General features: G+C 38.6%; 1 protein-coding gene across 3 annotated transcripts in view; it reads left to right on the top strand.

Annotated features, from left to right (window-relative positions):
- Window positions 1-16047, top strand: part of tjap1 (tight junction associated protein 1 (peripheral)) — a 72638-nt gene extending 56591 nt beyond the window's left edge. For 2 of the 3 annotated variants that reach the window (XM_046875920.1, XM_046875911.1), the window contains 5 exons: window positions 4478-4544; window positions 6275-6304; window positions 10437-10544; window positions 10960-11043; window positions 13417-16047. In XM_046875920.1, the coding sequence (XP_046731876.1) occupies window positions 4478-4544; window positions 6275-6304; window positions 10437-10544; window positions 10960-11043; window positions 13417-14862 (1735 nt within the window). In that variant the 3' untranslated portion in view covers window positions 14863-16047. The remainder of the gene's footprint in view (window positions 1-4477; window positions 4545-6274; window positions 6305-10436; window positions 10545-10959; window positions 11044-13416) is intronic. The other variant, XM_046875930.1, reaches the window with a different exon arrangement.
- Window positions 16048-16296: the final 249 nt, after the last annotated feature.

The raw sequence follows: 16296 nt of genomic DNA, 5'->3' as shown, positions 1-16296 counted from the left end.
CGGTGGGAACCAGGCATGTAGAGTCCATCCGTTCACCTTTTCTGCGTCGCACAAAGACACGGTGGTTGGAACCAAAGATCTCAAATTTGGACTCATCAGACCAAAGCACAGATTTCCACTGGTCTAATGTCCATTCCTTGTGTTCTTTAGCCCAAACAAGTCTCTTCTGCTTGTTGCCTTTCTTTAGCAGTGGTTTCCTAGCAGATATTCTACCATGAAGGCCTGATTCACACAGTCTCCTCTTAACAGTTGTTGTAGAGATGTGTCTGCTGCTAGAACTCTGTGTGCCATTGACCTGGTCTCTAATCTGAGCTGCTGTTAACCTGCGATTTCTGAGGCTGGTGACTCAGATGAACTTATCCTCCGCAGCAGAGATGACTCTTGGTCTTCTTTTCCTGGGGCGGTCCGCATGTGAGCCAGTTTCTTTGTAGCGCTTGATGGTTTTTGTGACTGCACTTGGGGACACTTTAAAAGTTTTCCCAATTTTTCGGACTGACTGACCTTCATTTCTTAAAGTAATGATGGCCACTCGTTTTTCTGTACTTAGCTGCTTTTTTCTTGCTATAATACAAATTCTAACAGTCTATTCAGTAGGACTATCAGCTGTGTATCCACCTGACTTCTGCACAACACAACTGATGGTCCCAACCCCATTTATAAGGCAAGAAATCACACTTATTAAACCTGACAGGGCACACCTGTGAAGTGAAAACCATTTCAGGTGACTACCTCTTGAAGCTCATCAAGAGAATGCCAAGAGTGTGCAAAGCAGTAATCAAAGCAAAAGGTGGCTACTTTGAAGAACCTAGAATATGACATATTTTCAGTTACATGATTCAAAACTATTTTTGATATAAAGACTTTGGCATAAAACATATAATGTTTGGCTGGTGCACTAGTGTATATTACAAAAAATTTTAATGACATTTTACGACAAATTTTGACCCAAAATTTTTCTCACCCCACTGAAATACAAACCTCGCCTGAAGTTTCAAGATTCTCCGTTAAAACAAACACTTTACATCCCATACATCCCTATAAGCAAGCTCATATAGTTGCTAATACAATGTTATTTGATAGTTTTTTTGTATTTTATTACATTTTTACATTTGAATTGATTCTAATGTAAAGAGAAAAAAAATATTGTATGGACTTGTTAAGCGACATCATTCTGTGTTTAATGTGCCGGAGGTGGAAGTTACAGATATCAATACATCACCATGCCGTGTCAAGTCAAGTCAAGAAGCTTTTATTGTCATTTCATATTGTGGTATTACATTTAACAACATAAAGATACATAACATAAAACACAGAGCTACGGACTAGTAAGTGTCCTCGCCACATCAAGTGCATCGTGTGCAACCTGGTGCCTACAGAGACAGTGTAGGACAAATACACAAAACACAAAACCTACTGTATATTACACAGTGCAGTGTGTGTAAGAGAGTACTGAGTACAGGAATGTACCTTGTCATTAACAAAATGGAAAATCTTCCAATGATATAGCATGATTATTATTAGCACAAGCAGGAGGAACTTCTTTACTTTTTTTTTAGTCGTCGGGACAATTATTAAAATCACGAATTCAATGCAGTCAAAACACTGCAAATAATAGTTTCTGCACTAGTTTGATTAAATCTGCCATTAACCAGAAAAGCTGTAACTATAGGTATCGAACGTCATGTCAATAAGGCAATTGTTTTACGTTATTTTATATATGTAGATGTTTCTTTTTTTTTTTCTTTCATTCTTTTTGCTATTTTTCATTGGTTTCAGGAAATGTTTTTAAATATTTTTGCTGACTGACCTAAAGTTGCTTAAACTGATGTTAGTCTAATAAAAAAAAAATCCTATTATTAGTCCTTATTATTATAAGTAAGAAAAATGATGCCATAAAAAACATGTTTCGGAATTGTATTGTTTAAAAGATTAAGGTAGGGTTTGTATGCATGCAACCGAAAAGAAAAAAAGGGTTAGTAATTAATTTATTGTGCAGTTAAAACTATTTAATTCAAATTGCCTTCGACTTCTTCATCCGCAGGATCATGGAGCTTCAATGCCTTTTTAATGCTTTTTCACTATGAGTGGATGAATATATTGGGCTTATTATCTACCCTGGACCAATGTGAGCATTATATATCTTTATAGCATCAACAGTAAAATCAATAACAAGAATTGTTTTTCTACTACACTAATCAAAATTAGGATACAGGCATGAAATAATGCCTGGAATTGCATGGCTTTGTCATAATGTCAAATGTAGTGTTTTAGTGTAAGATTTCATGTTGAATTTAAAACCTGCTGCTCAAGCAAACAGCTGCAATAAAATAAACGGTCAATATGGGCCGCGTTTGTACGGAAATTGCAGTTTTGGACGCCGTAATGTTAATTGCATATTGACTCTAATGCATCAATATTGATAACATTCCTTGGTGGTTGACTTTATAATGGCACATCAAATCAATCATTGCTTTCTTTTTTCTATCTCGCTTGTTCTCAGCACACACAATTTTAATTATTGTTGCATAGTATTTAGAGATTTTTAATTGGCTGCTTAAACAGAATATACACTAATCAATACAAGTATTAAGACACCTGACTTTTCCAGCCATACAATATGTGGTTCCAGCCATTGGTTGGAGGCCCACAAATGTTTAGGATGTCTTTGGATGTGATAGCATTAGATTTTTCCTTCACTTGAACTAGGAAACCCAAACCTGCTCCAGCATGACCGTGCCTGTGTGCACAATGCCAGCTCCAAGAAGACTAAATTTGGAATGGGATGTTCAAAAAAAGCACATACCAATCTTATGGTCAGGTACCCATAAACTTTTGCTGATGTCAATGTATGTTCTAATTTCTTTTGTGATTTAGAGTCTAGTTATTTTTACAAATGGAATGATTAAGTTCCAGGTTTAAGTTTGTCATGTGCATAAAGAGTGCTTTAAGCACCGTAATTTCCGGACTATTAAGCGCACCCAAAAATAAGCCGCACCCACTGAATTTTACACAGATTTTTATTTTGAACATAAATACGCCGCACCTGTCTATAAGCCGCAGGTGTCTACATTAAAACTAATGAACTTTACACAGGCTTTAACGAAAGACAGTGTCTGTAACACGGTTTGTATCTAAACAGTAGCCTACCAAGAAAGTCATTGTTCACGGCCTTCCTCCTTCCTTTCACAACAATTTCTCTTGAGAGTTTATCTTTTGCCATCGTCGTGCGTTTAAAAATCAGTGATACTTTTCTCCCGATGCCGTGCAGCTCAGAACACAGGTGAAGTGCGTTTTTTCATGCCTGGTTGTTTTCAGCATGACGAATGATTCGCATTTCCTGTAGACAGTCCGAGTGAGCGGCAGGTCAAACATCAGAGGAACCTCATCCATATTTATGATGTGGTGCGGCCCGATTCAGTGGGAGTGCATCTGATTTAATATAAAGAGTTTCATTGGTTCTCCTGAACCCGTTCTGCAGTTTCATTGGTCTAATGTTATGGGGCTCTGTTTTTTGGTTTGAAGTTTGTGAAACCGGGAAAAACCCAGGAAAAATCCATAAATTAGCCGCTTCATTGTTTAAGCCGCTAGGTTTAAAGCGTGGGAAAAAATTAGCGGCTTATAGTCCGGAAAATACGGTATGTATCTTTGTATGTATGTATCTATACGTCTATTCTCCCCAGACATAAATGGAAAATGGTAAATGAGTTTGTCTCTAGTACGAGAAAAGTATCAAGAAATCAGTGTGAAACGTGTTCCAATGCTTTAGGCAAGTAAAAATAACAATAACCTCTAAGCGATGTGAACAATGTTTGCAGTCAAAAAAAAAGTAGCATAGCGGGAGATTCATAACGTTTCTTAATGTTGAATGATGTATCTAGGCACACAACTATGAAATTACATATCCTATGCCTGAACGCATTTCATATCGAAATGTATTTCCGTGGACTTCCATTCATTTAAAATAGCAGGGGGGAAAATGAAGCACTTCTGTACATTTTATTCTCAATGTTTGCCAATTATCTTTTGGACCATACTATGAAAACACTGCATATCCTCTGGATATCTGTATAGGCAAGAGATAATGGGTTGTGGTGTTGAAAACGCATGGCTGCTTTCTTTCTCGTCTTTTTCACTCATTTTCTCCAAGAGTAAGATGTGCATAAAAAAAAATAACAAAACAAACCATGTGTGTGCCAGAGGGCTATTTGGCTATACTGCTTACCTTTAATCTGCCAATCTAAACCCAGAAAATACCAGTCTTCTCTCTGTGCTGCCTTATTAAGGACGTCTTAGAATAAGCTGCCATTTTTTTTATTTATTAATTTCTTTTTTTCATATTGTTTCCAGGTATGCTTCACTGGGTATAATGCCCCTGTACTGTGTGTATTAATTAATAGTCAATAATTTTTTGAAGGGAAAAAACAAAGGGGGAATGAAGAGCTGGTGCAAAATGCAGTGTTTTCTTCTGTTCCAACAGACTGCAGAACAGCTACACAGCCTCACAGAGAGCCAACCAGGATTTGGAGGAGAAGCTTCATGCCTTGGTAATCATTCTCCCCTGTATATCTTGCACTCAGTTTAGTGACAGATGCCTTTCATTTTCTTTCTCTTGCTTTCACTAATACAACGATATTCAGTCAGCTCGGAGGGACTCGGGACCTCGTTTGTCTTGCTTCGTGCCACAGGGATTTGATTAGGCTCCTTAACATTGACAAACTTTTAACATGCATGTTGAACAATTTCTTACATCCTCATAGACAGGATGCTGCTTCCCTCACGTTCGCAAGTCGCTCCGGAAGGTGTCTGCCAAATGCGGTAGATGTTTTAACCCTGAATTATTTATTATGCTTAGTGACCGAGTATACAGTATTTGCAAAAAAAAAAAAAAAAAGATCAGTAAAAACATTTGTGAGAAATAATAGTTCTAAACTATTTTTTTTTTTTAAATCAGTAATGGTTTCTAATCAACTGATCATCTACATAAATAATTATTAGAAGGGTGCACGGTTCATGCCCCTGTACCTCCTCCCACTATTAATCTACACTTTGATGTGGGGTTCAGGATCAGGGTGCATGAACACATGCATGGCACTGATAGAGTTTTTGCTCTATGTTACATTGGAAGTTTGCACATTACATGGCATTAACTAAGAGACTAATAATGGAGGGGATGGTATGTCAGAGTCCGAGCACATTCATTCAAAGTTGTGAGGACCTTTATTTCTGTGAAAGCACTAAACTTACTGAGGCACATTCAAAAGAGAAAGCGCAACCACAACAGGTCGAAAGAAAGTAATGAACCAACATTTATTTGGCCCAGCACTGCAACAATTCACTTTTCGTTTCACATTAGTATTACAGTTCTTTGAATAGAACATGTATCTGCCCATTCAAGTCCCAGACTCACAAACACCAGTACTTTATAGAGTTCCAGACTCTTAGCAGTGGCTTTTTGTGTGTTGTGTGAGAACAATTTACACATTACCAGAGCTCTTTCAGAATTTAAAGCTGATTGTACAAACATGCTTCACTTTTATTGTTTGTTAGTTGGCTATCAACTACCAACCATCTACAGGTATGGAAGAAAATAAATACATTTAGACTCTACAATAAAGTACCTTTATTGGTTTAACTTTATTGGTTTACAAGGTGGTATCAAAATGTTTCTAGATTAATTCTGCGATTCTGACCACAAGTATTACCACGTCTGGCATTTAATCATGGACAGCAAGTGAGAACAAAAAAGTAAACGTGAAATTCTGCGTGAAACTGTGCAAATCTGAAACAGAGACTTGTGGCATGATATACCTTTGACTTCCGGCGATGTTGCAAGAGTCCTTCGGGATGTTTTGAGTGGTACGTGCGCTTAAAGTGCGGAATAATATATATATATATATATGATGGGTAAAGTAATTGTCATAATTGTCACATTCTTTCTCCTGTCAGTGTTTGTAGCCTATATTGTGGTACACTTTTCTGAAATAAAGTCAAATGGAAATAAATATTAGGTTGACTATTAAATTCTAAGCTGAGTTTAGATGCTCAGTAAATTTGCCGCATGGGTGATAAAAAAGAACAATAAAAAAGGTAAGATATATTAATTCATGGCAGGCTACCTAATGTTTTTTAGCTAGAGAAACCATGACTCATTGTTTGCTATCATGCTGTGCCTCTTGCCCCTCATTTCTTTCTCTCTTTTTCCATCTTTTCTGCTTCTCCACTCATGCTGCCATGATTCGGATCTTACATCGACATCACGACCGTCAACCATCAGGCTGCCATCAGTCAAACCTGGGTTCATGCAGTTGCGTGATCACTCATTCTCTTCTGTCTTCTCACCCTTCGAACTACATTAGTTTAAATCTCCAGTCTTTACTCTCTCACCCTTCTGTTCTCTCTCTGCATGATGGTGCTTTAACGTCACCTTCGTGGTGGTTGTAAAGCACTACCTTTTAGAGTGGCTGTAGGATATAAGAGTTTGTCAGTATTCCACTTGTGCAATTACTTGTAAATCTAGGCAGGAAACAAGAGTACAAAAGAGAAATGCGTTCCAGGTATGTTAGGAAAAGCCATGTGGAAAATTTGAGCTTGCTGAGAGGCTTTAGGCTTTTCAACCAATCCACTTAACGTTTCAAATTATAAATAATGCAAATTATAGTACGCTTATGAGTACGCTTCTCTTTCCTTGTCTCCACATTCCTCATGTCTTTTACTTAAGATTTGCTGTATATGTCCACTGAGTTTATTATGTCTCTTTAAGTCTAGTACTGGAAATACCCTGTGGCTCCGAGGCCAGTATTTAGAATGTCATATCCAGACATTTGATCACACGCTCTTTTAAATTACTGTGTGTGAAGCCCAGACCTGCTTAGCTCTTCACTTCTGTGATGTTTTATGAAGCACTCAATTCAATTAAATCCATTGACTTTGTCAGCTTTCTCAGCGCATGCAGTGGGCCCATAACGCAGGAACTGACTTTATATACAGCCAAAATGCTGTTAATATGCTGTTGTCAGACAAATAGGCGCACACACACACACACACACACACACACACACACACACACACAATCCCTCACTGGAATTGCAAAAAGTATAGTTCTTTTTGCTCTACCCCGAAGACATTTGGGTTCGATCTCAAGTGATGAACATGAAAAGACAGATCAGAATTTCAGGTTACATTTCCTACATTTCCAAATGTTGAAACATCAACATTTGATCACACATTTTTTAAGGTGATTAGAAATATTGGATATTCCTGCAGATTGACTGTTTGTACAATTATTAGAACTAAATGTCTGTTCATTGGAATCCTGGGTTTTTACCTGTAAACATTGCATTTGTTGTTTAGAAAGATAAACCAACAATAAAACCAGAGAGCTGCCTAAAGACACTGTAGCTGAGAAAAGAGAAATTCAGAGCCATTGCAACAGGGCTGTAACGGTACACAAAAATCACGGTTCGGTACGTACCTCGGGTTTTAAGTCATGGTTTGGTTCAATTTCAGTACAGTTAGAGGAAGAAATGCAAAACATAAAATTGCTTGTCGTTTTTTATCAACACGGTTTATTTTTATTAACAATTGTGAACATAAACAGTTTACATTTTAAAACAATTGTAAATAAAATACTTTTATTGGTTAAAATATTTATAAATGTACTGTATATTTTGAATAAATCTAATTAATGCAATACACTTTTATTATATTGAATAAATTGAGTAATCAATTAAATTGGCACAAATGAAATTGATTAAATCGAATTGAATAAATAAAAAAATGTATTTAAATATGCAAAAAAAAAAAAAGGGTGGCCACAGTGACACTGTATAATAATTTATATTTAATAATAATAATAAAAATGCACACACAGTGCGAGGCAGAGACTAAACAAACTTGCGGTCCGCCACTGAATGCGTTCCTGAGGGAACTGAGATTTTAACTGTTCCGCACCTAGGAAGGACTGCTATTAGTACACGTGTGTACCGAACCGAAAGCCCTGTAGCGAAAAACTTCAGTGCAAATACGTGTACCGTTACGCCCTTATTGCTTAACATTGAGTATGCCCAGTGTAACAATTTGCAAAAATGAAACCACTGATTTAGTAATAAGTAAGTAAAAAATAAAAAATTAATAAAATCCACCGTTTAACAGGATTAAATATAGTGGTCTTACCACAAGATATAAACCCACACAAGATATATAAAGTGTCATAACTTGGGTTTCTGTGGGAACAGGCTCACTAATCTTTGTTAATAGTAGCAGCAGAACAAATTCAGAAATGTAGTTGAGCAATTTTTCAAAAGAAGAACTGAAAGAACACACACGATTAAATGCCTAGAAAAGCATCACAAAGGGAGAATGAAAAACACTTTGGTGATGTTAGTGAATCACTGGCTTGATGCACTATCTGCAAGCAAGGGACATGCAACTAGATATACTTATAGACCAGGGCTGTCCAATCTATCCACAAAGGGCCAGTGTGGGTGCTGGTTTTCATTCCAACTAAACAAGAGCCACACCTAATAGTCCATAAAAATGAAAATCTAAACTAGCGGAATTTGGTGTGGCGAAAACCTGCACCCACAATGGGCCTTTGTGGAAAAGGTTGTTATAGTATCGGTTCCCATATTTTTTTTTGCTCAGCTACAATTGGGTGGTCTGATATAACAGACAAAATACAAAAATCTAGAGTAGATCAGTGAATGAAAGCCGATAAACTGTCTCGTATTCATCTTTTTTATCTAAAACCCAAAGGTCTTCAGTGTACAGCAAAAATGAAAGAATTGGCTTTCAGACTGGACTGTATAGCAGGCAGCTCAATTTATAAATAAATTAACTCTAAATAAGCTAATTAATATGCAGTTTTTAGCCCAGAGGTTTAGGGAATATTCATTCTGCAACATTGGAATTAATTTATGCATACTTTGGTAAAGATTCTGCACATTTATGTGGCCTATAGGATGTCAGCAAATTCCCTGATTGGGCATGTGGAACTAAGAGATAGTAGTGAGCCTTGTTTATATTTAAATGTGCCTTTTGTACTGTTTCCTGCTTAACTCAAATTAGCTGCTTTCTTTCCCAAATCAATCACTTTATACTGTGTAGTTAATCTTAATTACCTATGCAAGGTTTTGTGTGTTTCCCCCGGATTTGTCTACTTGTTGAACTAAGAAGAGATTCTGAAATAAATTACTCTCACTGAGCACCTTATTAGAAACAACTGTACATCCACTTATTTATTGAAATAAGCATTTGTTTGGCAGTAGTATGATGGATAAAATCATGCAGAAATGGACCAGCAGTTTGTTTAGGTTTTTTCTAGGAGATCACCCATCAAAATGGGGGAAATGCGATCTCAGTGATCTTGATCATGGCATGATTGTTGGTGCCAGACAGACTGGTTTTGATTATTTCTGATCTCCTGAGATTTTCACACATAACTGTATCTGGAGTTTACTCCGAATGGTGCAATAAAGAGAAACATCTGGCGAGCAGCAGTTCTTTGGAAGAAATTGCCTTGTTTATGAGAGATAATGGCCATACTGTTTTGAGCACAGAATGAACATGTTAAACCTTGAGGTGCATTGACCTAAAGCAGCAAATCACATCAGGTTAAACAGCATGAGATTTTTTGCAGGCTCATCCAAACAACATAGTTGAAGTCTAATGAATTTCAATTTTTGCTGAGTTGTTTAGCATCAACACGGGCCCCACCTGGCTTATGTCAACAGTCCAGTCTGGTGGACTTGGAGTAATGGTGTGGAGGTTTCTCCTGGTGGATTTCGGGGACATTAATCCTAATCGGTAATAACTTGAATGCCACAATGTATATGAGCCTTCGTGGCTTCAATTTACCTTCTAATGTCAACTTCCAGCATGATAATGCATCAAGTTCACAGTGAGTTCTGTCTCCTTCCCTAGTCACTGTCTAAATCTAATAGAACACCTTCTGGATGGAGTAGACCTGGAGAGTCACAATATGTACAGAAATACACAGAATAAGTACAATATTCCTAATAAAGTGCTCGGTGAGTTTATACTGTACTACACTCAGAGCTAGGTGGTTTAATTGCCCCACTTTTGTTTAAATGATTGTCATTGCTCATTAACTTAATTTACTCATATCTAACATACAATTTATTGGGTTATTTATGTCAGCCCTCTGCTTTTGGCCCTTTATTTTTGTAGTAGTCATGCATTATTTTTAATCCTCCATTCTGTCTCTTTAAGTGTTTTTTTTTTTTTTTTTTTTTGCTCTTCGATTTATGCTGACATTGACAGAGATCTGGTGATAAGAGGCTTGAACCTTTTTTTGTAAATCGATAAGGATATGACTGGCTGCTCTTACGTAAAACATTAGCTAAGGGTTTGCCTGATCCATTCAGAAAATTGCTTAGAGAGCTGTTTGTAATTTCTGCTCACTCTGTCTTTTGCAGCTTCGGAAAGTGGAAAGAGACAAGAAGACCATGGATCAAGAGATAGTGGAGCTCACCAACAAGCTTGTGGATGCTAAGAACACTATTGACAAGCTAGAGGAATTAAATGTATGTTTTGTGTGTATGATTGTGTGTGCGTGCGTGTGTGTGCTTCAGTCACATAGTGGACCAGAGTTGTCAGTGTTGTAGCACTACAATTGGTAACTATTGGAGCTGAAAATTGAAAGTTACATTAAGAGGTTCAGTGCTAAGCTTTTATAGAACTGCACTGTCAGGTCTTTTTTCTACAGTGTTGGACAAGTCTTTCGCCTGAAAGAGTTGTCCAGATGGAAACAGCAATCTCGCATTAGGACATGGTCTACCTTTTCTTAGGCTTATGCTTGGAAACACTTATCTGTACTAGGGCTGTGTTGTTGCACGTTAGATAGGGAAATCAGAATTGGAAGGAATGGATGCTGAATACATGAGCAAATAAAAATCTTAATATATTGTACTAAAATCCTGGCTTTTCATTCTCTTTCAGGAACGCTATCGACAGGACTGCAATTTGGCTGTGCAGCTTTTGAAGTGTAACAAGTCCCATTTCAGGAACCACAAGTTTGCAGACGTAAGCGTTGAGCATGCACAACCATCTGTATACATGCAGTCCTTTCAGCATGCACTTTAACAGGCTTATACGTGTCTGTGTGAGTTCATTCGCTTTATGCGCCATAGTGATGGTGTCAAAATCGAATGATTTTTCATGGTGAAATCAACTAACTTGGATATCCAGATCCATTATTATGTGTAAGTGTGCTGCAGACATTCCATAGGGAATTACCTGAATTGAATATACCGTAATTTCCAGACTATATAAGCTGCACCCATTGAATTTGACAAAGATTTTTATTTTGAACACAAATACGCCGCACCTGTCTATAAGCCGCAGGTGTCTACATTGAAACTAATGAACTTTACACAGGCTTTAATAAAAGACAGTGCCTGTTACACGGCTTGTATCTAAACAGTAGCCTACCAAGAAAATCATTGTTTACTGACTTCCTCCTTCCTTTACAACAATTTCTCGGGAGTTTTTTTTGGCATCGTCGTGCGTTTAAAAATCACCATTGGTGAAGCTTTTCTCCTGATGCCGTGCAGCTCAGAACACAGGTGAAGTGCGTTTTTTCATGTCCGGTTGTTTTCAGCGTGACGAATGATTCGCTTTTCCTGTTGACAGTCCAAGTGAGCGGCAGGTCAAACGTAAGAGGAACCTCATCCATAATGATGTGGTGCGGCCTGATTCAGTGGGAGCGCATCTGATTTATTATAAAGAGTTTCATTAGTTCACCTGAACCTGTTCGGCAATTTCATTGGTCTAATGTTATGGGGCTCTGTTTTTAGCTTGAAGCTTGTGAAACCGGGAAAAACCCAGGAAAAACCCATAAATAAGCCGCTTCATTGTTTAAGCTTTAAGGGTTTAAAGCGTGGGGAAAAAGTAGCGGCTTATAGTCCGGAAAATACGGTACTCTGTTTAATCACCAATCATTGCACTCACAAGTACCCTTCAAATCCCAAAGTGTGAAATGATCTCAATATATACAGTATGACACAAAAAAGCATTTACCCCAATAAATACTGAGAGTATTGAATGTGAACTGCTTGTAATTAATTAATTGAGAATGGGAGGTTACAGAGTCTTTGTATCTTCTGAAGAGTATAGAAAAACATGCGAATATTTTGCTACGATTGTGAATTGTGTTTGCTTTTCTGGGATGTTGTATAATGATGTATTAGATGATGGATAGCTGATGCAATAGGCATGCCATAAGGGATGCCCACTGTATTGGTTGCTGGAAAAAAACGAACGTTCCCAAACAGCCAAATCACAAAATACACCGGGGCAAATAAAAGTAGAATGGAATGCACATAGTCATGGGTCTTTGTGGGCTGTGTGCATGGCTATTAGGACATTAATCAATATTTTGTTCTCTTGGGCAAAAGGAAAATTCTGCACATTGCACTTTTCACAGAAAATACAGGACAGCAGCAGTGAGTATATGCAGCAGACAGCCAGATTCCCACTGCTCAATACTATTGGAGCATGATATCATTTGGATAAGATTAGCTTTTTCCTGACACAAAGTCATGGTGCATCTTTTGCTTATTTTTGTGGACTTTTTGTTCATGCACTTGAGCTGAAACATTTGAAGGGTCTGATGCAATGGTTACCCTCAATAGTGCTCAGGACATAAATGATTGTCTTCACTGGTTGCAGAGGATTATGTCTCTGCTGCTGAAAAGAGAAAGAGTGCCTCTATTTGAGAAGAGGCATTTAAATTGAAAACTAAAGGAAACCATGCAAATAAAGATCACTAACAAAAAAAAGATTATTCATGAGTCCTGTTTACAAGTGTGCATGAAACGCAGTGATCTGTTCTGGTTCTTGCAGTTCAGTATGATCAGAGATTTTCTCTGCCCTGCCCGTGTTCCATGAATCAATAAAGCCCCAGTTGGCCTCATCCAATCAAGGAGCAGAGTAAGCTAAATGGTCTAGTTGCCTGCCTGCTACACCTGTAAATTCTTTTTCTTCCCTTTTTCCCCCCTTCTTTTCAATTACAATCTCATTTTCATTATCCTTCCATTCTATGTTGGAGACATTGGGTGGTTTTGAATAAAAGGAAACCCTGAAACTGCCTCCATCTGAAATTGCCTTCACAAGGTTAAATGGTAGATGAATCTCATTTATTCACACATTTTTTCCATGTGTGCGCAGAGCTGTAAATGACTGGTTCTTGCATGCATAACCTTGATCATGAGAGATTGATTATTTATACTATTATACTACAGTCTCTATCAAAATACATTTTGTTATTATATTTTTACATTATAGATTATATTCGATCACTAATGTATACGTTACAGCTTTTTTTTTTTTAGGTGAATATTGTCTGAAAGAAATTATATGGTTGGTGAAATCTATTTTTGCTGTCTTGCTTTCTAGTTGCCATATGAACTGCAGGAGATGGTTAACAAGCACATGAAGAGCAGTCTGCCTGATAAGACCCAAAGTCCTCAAGGAGCCCATAGTCAGGACCCAGACACGCTGAGCCTGACTCCAGCTGATGTGGTGCCGACCTCCGTCATTGCGCGGGTACTTGAAAAACCTGAACCACTTGTTCTCAACTCTGCTCAGTCCAGCAGCAGTGGACGGCCAGTGGCTGAGGATGTGTTTGTCCATGTGGATATGACTGGATCCCAAAATGAGCGTGCTGGCCGAGAGAACGGGGGCCGTGGGCAAACCAAGCTTAGCACCTCTACCGGGTCTGAACAGTCGCATCTTAATGGTGTGTTCCGTAGTCCGGATGGCCATTCAGCTGACAGTGGAGCAGCATCCTCTTTTGAGAAGCTAAACCCCTACCCTACACCTCCTCCTCCACATCCACTCTACCCTGGCCGTAAAGTGATCGAGTTCTCCTCTGATGATAAGGTAAAGATCCCTAAGAACAGCCCACTGCCTAACTGCACTTACGCCACAAGACAGGCTATATCCCTTAGCCTCGTACAAAACGAAGAGGAGGCTGGAGAGCGTCAGCGTACCGTCCCCAACAGCCCTGCTGTGTCTGATGGAGGTTGGCGTTCTGGGACTTCCTCGTCTTCATGTGGAGGACGTGCATCTCAACCACGAACACCCCAGCAGAGTGATTTCACTGACCCGCTGTCTAGCCAGTCAAGTCCCTTTAGCAGCCCACCGCAACCACCGAGTGCCTTTGCCAGCTCAGGTAGCTCTGAGGAGGACCTGCTCACCAACTGGCAGCGAATGTTTGTGGAGAAGATTGCGCCATCCTCTGAAGGCACCCTGGTTAACCGCACCTCCTTTAGCAGTGAGACAGTAAAGGATCTCCAGAGGAGTTGCAACAACAAATCCGGTAGAGGAACTTCAGACAGAGGCATCATGCGTGGAGCTTACTCCGATGGAGAAGAAGGATCCTCTACTCAAAGTTGGACGGCCAGCAGAGAGTCCAGTCTGGATACTGATACAAGTAGCATTGCAGACCTGCGCAGCAAAAGGGGTGAGTATGGTGCTACCTTTTCGCAAGAAGAAAGCGAGCAATTGCTGATGTCTCTTGACAATGATGATGGTGCTAGTGGAGACACAATGGTGTTGGTGGAGTCCACTCCATCCTCTGGCAAGCAGCAAGAACTTGCTGAAGATATTGGGTCTGTGGGCAGCCCAGCTGAAGAGAGAGACATCCTTCCACAGGACTTTCCCATTATTAACCCCAGGGTCCTTGCCGGCTTGGAGGATTACACAGAAAAGCCTTCCTTTCACCACCACCAGAGTGGCTCCAGTCGGCCTCAGAAGAGCCCCAAAAGGATGGGCATCCATCACCTGAACAGGAAGGACAGTCTTACCAGGGCTCAAGAGCACGGAAACCTGCTAGATTGAGAGAGGCCAGCCCCCTGCTCCTTACTTCACCTACAGTGCTCTTCTGCTTGTTGGATCACAAGTCTTACCAGGCCACAAAGGGAAGCAGAAATCACATTGGTGATTGATCAGCTAATATCCAGGCTGCTTTCTTTTATAGGTTATTACTGTAAAACTTGAGCATCTTCTAAGAAGCAAGGAGTTCACATAGTTGTAGTATTTATAGTACTGAATTAAGGTGGTCATTATACCTTTCAAGAAGTCTGATCTACTTCAAACATCCTTTAAGAATGTATGAGTGTGTAAGAAGTTCCTTTTTTTCATGCTCCAACATCTTCAGGACATCTTTAAGCTGTGGTGTAAATTACAAGAAGAATACAGGATATAGCCATATAAAGACACCTCTGTGTTTGGCCATTGTATTGTAGAGGAAGACATCCAGATGAAATAGCACTGTAAGGTGGTAAAATACCACAGAAACTGGAAGCAAAGACCCCTTTTTGTTGAATCGTTAAAAAAAAAAAAAAAAAAAAAAAAAAAAAAGAGCCCTCTGTCTCTAAAGACTAAACAGTGAGATGGTGCTCTAGACTGAGATCCAGATACTGATGTGCGGTTCAGATTATGCAGGTTTCCTGGGATCCAGTGGATTTAATCTTTCAGTGCCTAACCCTTTAAAATGACTAATGTTTTTTTTCCCATCACATTTAAAAATGTAATGTTCCTTATGTCTGCTTTCAGTTTAGAACCAAACCCAGAATCCCACTCCGCTGCACATCTACCTTTTTTCAACACGTCCATTTTGATCCAAATGTTTGATCCTCTAGATTTCAACAATTTTATTTTCATTTGCTATAAATAATATCCATGCATTGATCTGTAACCTTTAAGTTCTTGGTACATATAAGAAGTTCTTATTAACTCGATGTCACAATGAAAATGTGTGGAATAGAAATGAATGTACTTTTAGCTGCTGTGCAGAAGAACCCTCTAGCTAAAATGAATGCCTCTACGATTGAGTTGTTTTTGCTTTAAAAATCATCACAAACTGGCATTCAGTCTATTGAAAACAAGATAATATATGGGTGTCCAATCATGAGTTTTCATAGCTTTTGCCAACAGTGTACTTTTAAACAATGTATTTTACAAAATACAGTGGCTGTCAGAATATATTTCACAGTTCAAATACCATTAAAATTTTCATTATTATTTTTTTGTCATCAAAGGCAGGCCAAAAAAAATCTACATATGAATGTCCAAGAAGCCCAGGTTTCATTTCAGTCAAGGAACACCAACTGGTAAAATAAGATCTCGTCACTTGATGTCGGAAAAGGGCTTTTAAATAGATGAATGTAATTTATGCTGTATGTTATTTTCCACATATTCTTAAGATATTAGTACGGGAATTTATATCAACATTGAACATTTGTGTCCAAAAACAATACTCTGATATTAGTA

This window comes from Silurus meridionalis, chromosome 2 (assembly GCF_014805685.1).
Source record: "Silurus meridionalis isolate SWU-2019-XX chromosome 2, ASM1480568v1, whole genome shotgun sequence".
NCBI classification, from domain to species: Eukaryota; Metazoa; Chordata; class Actinopteri; order Siluriformes; family Siluridae; genus Silurus; species Silurus meridionalis.
This window is presented reverse-complemented; position numbering and strand designations above follow the sequence as displayed.